Raw genomic sequence first — 9,431 nt, 5'->3', positions numbered from 1 at the left:
GCAGCTTCCCTCTGAGAGGCACAAGTGCTCAGGTGAGACACGAGCCTAACACGCAGGGGGTCGGACGTGTCGAGACCTTCCACCGAAGTCAGGTACCTCGCCACTTCTGTCAGGCACTCCCGGAAGCCAATGCTCATGAAATCCATGGCCAGGGAATGAGCGTCAAAGTAACCTGAAAGGGGAGGGCAAAAGATGCGTTGAGTGTCATGCCGGCTTCCCAGCTGCCTGACATCGGGTGACACAGCTAAGCCGTCCTCACCCAGCTGCCGGATCTCCCATTTATGGGTTAAGATTTGCAACACGAAATGTTTTTTCTCTGATCTGTAAATGATTTGTGTGACCATCCCTGTAATGCAATAGGCTGCCGTTGTTTTTGCAGACAATATACCAATGAAAAGAAGTAAGTCCTTAAGTACTCTTAATGCGTGAAAAGATATACGATGCCTCTCCTGAAATTCATCAGCAAGCTGCTGCAGTGCAGTATTGACCCTGTGCATATGTGTGAACAAGACATTTATCCACACAAAGAAACAGGCTGGAGATCAGAAAGCCTGCATGTACTACCCTGCCTCTTCTTCCCTATGCTGGCATTCGTCATGACGCTCTCAGACTATTTCTCGACATTGTGAGATAGTTGTTGTAACTGCTGCCAGGGTCCCATCTACTTCACAGAGTCATTAAGACAATATGACATACGGTGTTACTTAACTACAAACTAAAACCATCTTGTCATGACTCTGCACACACACAATAAAAAGCTTTACTGAGAAAACGTTTTATGTAATGCCATTGCTAATTTGGAGATGGAATACTGACAGTCATATGGTCCATGAGGTATTTCAACAAACAGCAACTAGAGCTCTGCAGGCTTGGAACAAAAAAGCATTTGAAAAAAAAAAACAAGACAAAACAAAAAAACCAAAAAAAAACCCCAAAAAACTGTCTTATTAAGTGCACATGAAAAGATATTCCCTTTCTAAAAGGGTCTACCATCAAATCTAGTGCTAAAGTTGCAGCTCGTCATCTACAAAAACATACTCCAGTTTGGGGAACTTTCCTACTTTAGTTAAAAAGTAGTCTCCTTGGGGGAATGATGTCCTATCCACTCCCAGGCCAGTATGGTATTTTTTTCTCTTGCTTTTAGGGAAAATGATTAGGTATGCTTGACTGATACATGTTAATATAAAAAGATCAAGTGCCCTTATTATGGAGGAAGCAATACCTGCATTAGGCCTTGCACTGTCTGGCATAAAATAATCTCAGTCTTTCTGAAAAATGGTAGAACCTTAGATAGTTGTTTTCACTTTTATCAACTTTCAAGCAAGAAAAGAGCCTTTCTGTCATTGCACGCCTAGATTACAGAATTAACCTGGGTACATTTATAGACTTCGCCCCAAATCCTCTGCCTGCTATATATCCCTTCCTGCCGAACTACAACAGCATTTTTGATGCAGGCTGCCTTGTTCCTCTGAGGCTGTGGAAAGCCCAGAGGAACACCGGCTGGGCCAGCAGACTGGGGAGCACGAGGCATCAAAGGCTTGTCTCAACAAGCGCTGACTCCTTGCAACCTTTTTCCTGCCAGGTCCTCTGCAACCAAGCGATCTGTGGAAGCGCCACGGTCCGAGTGAACTCCTGAGAAACAAACGGCAGGAAGGCCGGCAGTGGCAAGCCAGCAGGGTACCTGCTCGGGTGCCAGCCCGCCTGGCATGGGCACTGCCTCCACACCAGAGGCTCCAGGACCTCCGGCAGCTTCACAAGGGCTGACGTGCAGCCAAAGCCGCCTCCCGGCTCTGGCTGTGAGTCAGCCAGCCTGGGAGTCCTGGGAGCACACAGCTCAAGCCAGGGCTTCCCGGCTTCCCTCCCTCCAGACCAGAGGAGATGTGGGGGATGTGGTTGTCGCCAGCTTCCCCTGAGTCTGAGCTGCTGGCTCTGTGATGAGCTGTCCCAAGGCCCTGGTGATCCTGGCTCACTCTCAGTCTCCTATGGTGGCCGAGACATGAAAACAGAAGGGAGATGAGAGCTGGTATTCTTGGGCTCCATTATGTTTTGATTTTGATGGTTATCTTTCCCAGGTTTCCCCTTTGGTGGCTTCCCCCTTCTGAGACAGACTTAAAAATGTTGTTACTCGTTTCTTTCCAAAACCCAACAACATCCCCCACTATGAGCCACACACGTACATGCCAATGTTTTGTAGTAGGAAGTCTTGGTTTTACTTCAGCTATCCTCGTGACGCACCTGCTCTGCACGCAGGACGCTGGCTAAGTCATCTGAGCTGTAAGAACCCTGCTCACCCAGGTGTCAGTCACTTAAGCCAAATTTGCAGTGAAGCGGCAATAAAACCACACCAAGGTCCCAGCAAGCGACTCCCTGTTGACAAATTACTCCTCCCCTGTGCTTGCTTGTGTGGTCAGCAAAAAGCCCTGGCCCCAGGCCAAAGTAGTAACTCAATGTGAACAGGAGACCATCACCACACCTGCACCACAGCAGCAGAAACACAGTCTGCACAGGACCTGAGAGGCAGCAGCCTGCCTGCCTGGGTAGCTCTGAAAAGCAGAGAAGGGACAGGAGCCACATCGTGTTTTCTTCAGCTGTGACCGCCTTGGGCTCCCCACACTAAGCAGTGGCCAACTCCACCCCGGCTTGCCTAGCCCCTGGGCATTTCCCATTGTGAGTGTTCTGCATTTCTGCATGAAGAGGAAGAGGATGAGCTCTCCCCAGACCAAGGTGGAGGGAGCATAAGGGTATCAGGACCTGTTTCTCCCTGCTGTGCTAACAGCTTTTGTCCATAGGAAAAATCACAGAACTCTTTTATTTTGATGATGTAAAAAAAGCTTCTGCCTCGGAAGGTGAGTTACAAAGTGGGAATAACTACACTTACAAATAAAACAAACATCTGCCATAAAAACACCCTAAGAAATTATATTTAAAGTTGTTACTTAGGTTGCAAAGTAAAACATTAAGCAAGCAGGAAACGCAGGCTTAAACTTTGCCCGGTACTGACTTGCAAGTACTCTTTTTCTGAAAATTTCTTAATCCATGCAGTGAGATTACACTTATCTCTGGGTCAGAAGGAGAAGATAAAGTTGTAGCACTTGTGAAGTGATTGGGTATTATACCGATGTGCCACCCCACTACAGACAGATCACGGCGTGGAAGGCGGCTGAGGGTACAAGCCTGCATCACCACTCCCTGCAACCCTGACACTTGGTCCCTCCCCACACCGGTGCCAGCTGGAGCAGGGAGAGGCACAGCAGCGGTGGCAGACCACGGAAGAGACCTCAAGATCTGGGACCACTAACAAAACCTGCCTTGTCCGGCCGCAGCTGATGACTGGGGCTCTGACGACTCCCTTTCCCGCCTGGCAGCTCCCCTCCCATCCGTTTGTCCCCTGCCCCACTAGCCAGGCCACCTGACCTGACACAGTTATAAAATAATCCCTGACATATTTTTTTGGGGTGGGGAGGCAAGGAAGTAGGGTTCCTGTTAAATTAGGCCTCTGACTGGGAACACCTCCTGGCCCTCCCGCTGTCAGCACAGACATTGGAGCTGCTGCAGCTTCTCAGAGGAACGAAGTGCTGCCTGAAGCAGCGCCCTGGCCGGGACAGCCGAGCTGCACATTGCATGGGGAGGATGAAGTGAAAGAACCACCACTTCCCCCAGCAGCTGAGCTCTGGTCGCCCCATGCACCAAGTGAGACAGAGCTTGTGGAAAGCCAGCACGCAACCACGTAATTAAAGACGGCACCATCACACACGCACAGAGGATCTGAATTCAGATTGCACAAGCATGATCAATTCTGGTGTTTCGTAACTTTCAAGAGCGCTGCTTTACCAACTAAACAGTGCTTTTTAAAGGCTGTTTTTCACAGAAAAATTAACTTCTTTTTTAAATTTTGCACATTTTTCTGAGGAAGCGAGAGGCAGGCCATAAATTTTAAGCTTAAATGGACTCCTAGCACCTAGAAAATACACCTCTTAACACCTAGAAAATAGGCAGGTCAGCTTGGTGTTAATTTCCACAAATAACAGAACACCAGCCTTCAGCACACTCTTCTATACCCATCTGTTGCTAAGCACGCACTGATTATAAATTGAGTTCTGTAGTCACTGTAAAGTACAGAGAGGAGCAGTAATTCAGTCACAGGCTAAAAACATTTGAGTTTAGTGAAAAAAGGAAGAGAGAGAGCAGCAGCTACCCCTTTCCTAGCCCTTACCTAGGTGGCAGAATGGGGCAATGAAAGATCGGCTGGTTTCCATTGTGCCAATTAGAACCACAGCCGCGGTGGATGGTACGGGATGTGGGACCGTGCTCACAGGAGACCAGCAAGTTCTTCCCTCCAAATAAGTTCCAAAACCATGACTACACAGAATAACTCGTGGGTGGCTGAAATCGTTTGGCCTCCAGCCTTGGGCCTGTCAGCTTGCACAAACGAGGTACGCTCGCCTCCCGGCAGTCGGCTGATCTAGTGGGTCAGCCAGCACAGCCCCTGCGTCATGCCAGCACCTGCTCCCAGGGAGCTGCCCAGACATCTGACACACTGCTAGCCCTCCGCCTGGCTGCTTGATCAGATACCTGGAGCTGCACAGAGCAAGGCTGGGTTTTGTTCTGGTGAATGAGACAGTCTAACCTGGCGTTTAAAAGTCATTCCAGAACAAAGAAAATAAACAATAATGAAAGTTCCTCTCCCTCCACTTCCTTCGGTATAGCTCCTGGATAATTAGGTTTAGCCTTGGTTTTGTGCTACACAATAGTTGCCACAAACCTCCTGTTTATGTTTGGTGTTTGTGTATTTGTTTTGTCTCCCTGTGCAGATTTCAGTGCTCTCTGGAAACCCCAAACAAATCTCTGACTGGGCTGCCTGTGAATGAAGCCTTTACTCCCACAGTGTTATGAAAGCAAACACAAGCCCAGGGTCAAGTGCTTCTTTTGTCCCAGTAGTTCTTTCCCACGAGTTCAATCCTGCCATTAGCATTGATTTCCACTCCTTTAATCTGGAAACGCCTATCACAGCTCCTCAAAGCACTTTTTTTCTGAGATTTCCCCAAATATTAGAAAATAAACTGTCAGCTCCTTACCTTTGCCTCCAGTTGCCTGCAGCATCTTCAGATGATCCACTGTCATTTGCAGTATTTCCGCTTTTTCTAATTTGGCAGATCCCTTTGAGATAAGATACTCACATAAATAAAGGCTTATAAGTACTAGAAACTTTAATTTGATATAGTTTCCACTGAGCTCAGCCTTATGGTTTCAATTTCCCCTATCATTAGGACATTCTCAGCTTAATTCTTCTGTGAGCATCTGCCTTGCAGACTTTCTCTAAGGACTAACGCTGTCTCATCTCTAGCAATACAAGCAGCAGCATAATTTTGCTTTATTAAGGCTATAGCTCAGCACAGGTCTGGCCTTGAAAATAGTATAGAGATGACATCTTCATGAAATGAGAGAAATACATAACTTTCTGGACTTTCTTTTTAATAACACATACAAATGGGAGAGCTGGCAGGACATTTTTATTTTTTTTTTTTAGCTTCTACCAGTAGGTGTCCCTGTGGACACACACCCAGAAGTATCTCTCTTTCTTAATAGCTTGTTAATTTTCGACATGTCATTTGGCTGCTGAATATTCTATTCTCATTCTCCACTGAAAAAAACACCACACAGCCCTCAGTATTTTGAGTTAGTGAGAGGCCTTGTTTGCAGGGACATGAAGCTAAATGCTGTGAAAAAGAAAAGAGTTTAGCTACTCTGTCAATCTTTTCTGTTCCTGAGAATGGCTCACAGAGCTACGACAGGCGCTGGAAAAGTATAAAATACAACTCAAAAGGTAGTATTAATATATTAATCCATAAATAAAACTATTTTGTATGGTAGCATTCCTTTCAATATCTGGAGCACACCCAGACTTGAGTTTACCATGCAAATGTTATTCCAGTGCAAGAGATCATCCTTGGCACCAGTTAAAACCAGGGCCGCACAAGCTGCAGTCACTGGTGGATAGCATCCTGCAAGCCAAATTTTTCTTAGTTATTATCCAGGCCAGCTCATTGCTGCTGGCCCTCCTGCAGCCTCAGCCAGCTTCGGCCAGGTTGCACACTTCAAGTGAGTTAAGACTCACACCCTCCTCTGCAGCCCCCCTGTGAGGGACTCTGGAGAGCAGAGCTGGGGAAGGAGGGGAGGAAGGAGGGAGGGAAGGAGGGAGAGAGAGAAGAAGAGAGGGAGGCAGGCGGAAGCGAAACTAAACCTCCAACTTGGAAACTTCAGTGAGCTGAATGTCAAGGAGCTGGAAAAGGACTGACGAGCTTGTCCTTGGCATACTGCAGAAGAATGGTGGGGTTTTCTGAACAAAATATAGCACGCGCTCATTTTTACACCAATAAGTTTTTGTCAATACACTTACTGCTTTCGGTGCTTTCCTCATAAAAGGTTGGTGTGCGTGTGAATTTTTGGTCAGAACTCCCCATTTTACATGCAACTATATCCTGTCGTTTTCCCAGACTTCATCTTTTCCATAGACACAGCACAAGCTGTCTCAGTGAGAGTGACTAATAGCTAAAAACTGCATGGCGCTGGGTAATTTCCAAAGGCTCCGTAGGACTTGTTTTATAATGTTTGTGGTTTTCAAGAAGTAAACAATAAAATGGGACAAACAACTGTTGTCTCTTGCCCCTGTTGATCCAGCTGAAGATACCTCTGTCATTCTGTTTTGCCAGAACCTATGGAAGGGCGCAGTTAAAACTAGCAGTTATTAAAACTGTATTGCAGGTGGCACAAGTGATGCTCTCACCATGACTACAATACTTAAAAATTCTTTTTTCCTTTTGTTCAGACCAGGGATGTAACAGGCCTACTACGGTGCGGTGCTTGCCACGAAGTTGCCACTGACATTCAGCACCTCTCAGTCCTGCTCTCAAATTTTACTTTCTGTTTATTTTTATTTTAGTATTTGCATTCTTTATGTTCAGTCAGTTCCTTTTTACTGAAACAGCATAAATTGCACATATCCACAGATCTTCAGATACCTTCAGTAAAACAGGAACAAGGCTAAATATTGAATCAAATCCTAAAAAATTGAAATCAAGATATGGAAAGTAGTAATTTAATTTGAATGGCATAAACAAAATGCCCTTTTTCCAGGACAGATCGTATTTTAAGCTTTTCATCAGTAATTTTGTGACTGAGGAGCTGCTCCAAAGTTACATGAACCAAAGTTAGCTGGATCCTTCCAGCCTTCCCACTGAGTATCTTTGAAGATATCACTGACTAGCTCAGATGACATGGGCCTATTCCCCTTCCTAATGCATTGGTTCTAAAGAGTCATTTTAAAACGTGAATGATCCACACTGCCTGTTCCCATTTCAGGAAAATGGATTGATTAATTTGCAAATTGAAATTACAGATTTAAAAAAAAGGTTTCTTAAAGCAGGGGCAAAGGAGATTATATTTCAAGATTTAAACAGAGGGCTAATTGACATACAGGTTTGGAGGAGTTGTGCAGGGTTTGGGATTTTTATTTTTTTTTTTAAATATAGAGTAAAGCAGATTTTTAACAAAACCACTACTGGAATTCATCAAAAGAACAGAGGCAACACAAACACAGTTACCCTTAAGGGAAAAACAAGCCAAAGAATGGAAATGTTTTTCAGCTCTATAATGAATTATGTTTCTAATAGTTTCGCCACAAGAAAGCATTTCATTGAAATGCCTGCTTTGTGCCAGATCAGGACACATACAATGTTATTTTAATGAGTTTTACAAGAGAAGTAACATTGCCAGATGAGATACAGAATTAAAAAAAAAAAAAAAAAAGGGCTTACTTGTTTTTCAAAAGCAGTTGGCACAAGCCGCCTCAGCTCTGATAAACTGTTATTTATACGATCACGGCGCCTTTTCTCTATTATCTGTTCCCAAAAAAACAAAACACACTCAGTTTAGAAAACATTTTGAAGGGCAAAATCACAGCACACATGCAAATTATCACATCAGAAAAGAATTAAAGGCGACATACCCCTCTTCTTTTCTTTCTGGCCATAATCTGAGATGTTGTTGTGGGGGAATTTGATCGAATGACAGAACTATTACTTTGCCTGTGAAATAATAAAAGTATGTCAGGTGTTGCACAACTTGACACCCCTCCTTGAAGACACTTTGGGCCATCATATTAAGTATGGGTAGGCCCCTTCATGCCATTTTCAGTGCTTAGATGTGGTTTGCACTGCACAGTACTTAAAGAGAGACAGATACTTCATTTTTGATTGCTCCAGCACGGCTTTCGAATTGACAGAACACTCTGTTGGAAGTGAGTGTGGAAACAGCTCACTGCCCAGTTCAGCTGACTTAATTTTTATCCCATGTAGAGCTCTGCCTACCAAACACAGGCTGAAGAACCGAGTCCAAAACCATGCAAACCGTCTCTATATGCTAGCAGCAGTGGCAAGTACATGTATCCTGTACCACAAACTCCACCTGGCCTGCTAGGTTTTGACATCCCTGCCCATTGCTACCTGAGTCAACAGATGCTCAAGCACAAAGCCAGCTGCCAAGCCCAGGTCTGTTGAGTTGGCTCACACCTGAAGCAAATTCAAAATCCACTTTTAAAACTGCATTACCCATGAGTATGAAAAGACTTTTATTTCATCATGAGCGAGTGAAAAAATCCCAGTAGCTTTTAATTACTCATTTAGCCACTGATATGGCCGAGACAGTGCTCCGGTGCATGGGCCTTTAAGTTGCCAAGGCCACCTCTGATGACCTTGAGGAGCCCCCCCATCTGTCTGTCCTTCACGATCACCACGGCTCACCCTCGGCTTGCACACGGGGTTTGCTGAAGGCACCGTTCAACTGCTGTGGATCTGCTGCTAATTTTCCACAGCTCGTTTCCCACTGGCGCCGATTCCCTTAGGTTGCTCGGCCTGCTCAGGAGCACTTTTGGAAAAGATCTGATTGAAAATGGCAAATTAAGCGGAGCTAATGAACTGCAGCCGAGTGGCTCACAAGCGCCACAAAATTTTGAGGCCGCGGGGCAAATTCTTGGGGGTATATTAACAAGCTGCTCGTTGACCTGAAGTGGAACAAAACCGCACCCCGCTTTGCACTCAGAGGGCCGGGCTTCCCCCTCGCTCTGCCCCATCCCGGGGTGCATCCTGGGCCCCGCTGCGCCCCATCCCGGGGCCGCCCCACTTACCCCGAGTAGTTGTTCTCACTCCCCACGTCTATCGTCTCGTCCATGTCGCTGTCTGAGGTAGTTTCTTCGCAAGGTCGCTTCATCGCGGGCGCAGGACGCGGCGCAGCTTATAGCCGGGGTGGAGGCAGAGTTAAATAAATCCGGGGAGGGGGGGCACCGGCTCGGCTCCTCTCGGCTTGGCTCGGCTCCGCACCGGCGGCAGAGCAAACCCTCTCTGAGGCGCTTTCCCACGCCGCGGCACAGCCTCAAG

At 46.1% G+C, this 9,431-nt stretch overlaps 1 protein-coding gene across 1 annotated transcript; it reads right to left on the bottom strand.

Moving 5' to 3' along the window:
* Positions 1–7: 7 nt before the first annotated feature.
* Positions 8–9,264, bottom strand: LOC103771703 (hairy/enhancer-of-split related with YRPW motif protein 2; the record flags this gene model as incomplete). The annotated part of the gene is made up of 5 exons (XM_008939008.1): positions 9,182–9,264; positions 8,006–8,084; positions 7,815–7,898; positions 5,076–5,157; positions 8–172 (listed from the first exon to the last, which is right to left on the bottom strand). Coding segments are annotated over exons 1-5 (493 nt in total), but the record flags the coding sequence as incomplete, so codon positions are not given.
* Between the last annotated feature and the right edge of the window lie 167 nt (positions 9,265–9,431).

The sequence above is a fragment of the Merops nubicus genome, unplaced genomic scaffold (assembly GCF_000691845.1).
Source record: "Merops nubicus isolate BGI_N331 unplaced genomic scaffold, ASM69184v1 Scaffold49874, whole genome shotgun sequence".
Classification (NCBI taxonomy): domain Eukaryota; kingdom Metazoa; phylum Chordata; class Aves; order Coraciiformes; family Meropidae; genus Merops; species Merops nubicus.
Note: the sequence above shows the minus strand (reverse complement) of the source record. Positions and strands in the feature narration are given on the sequence as shown.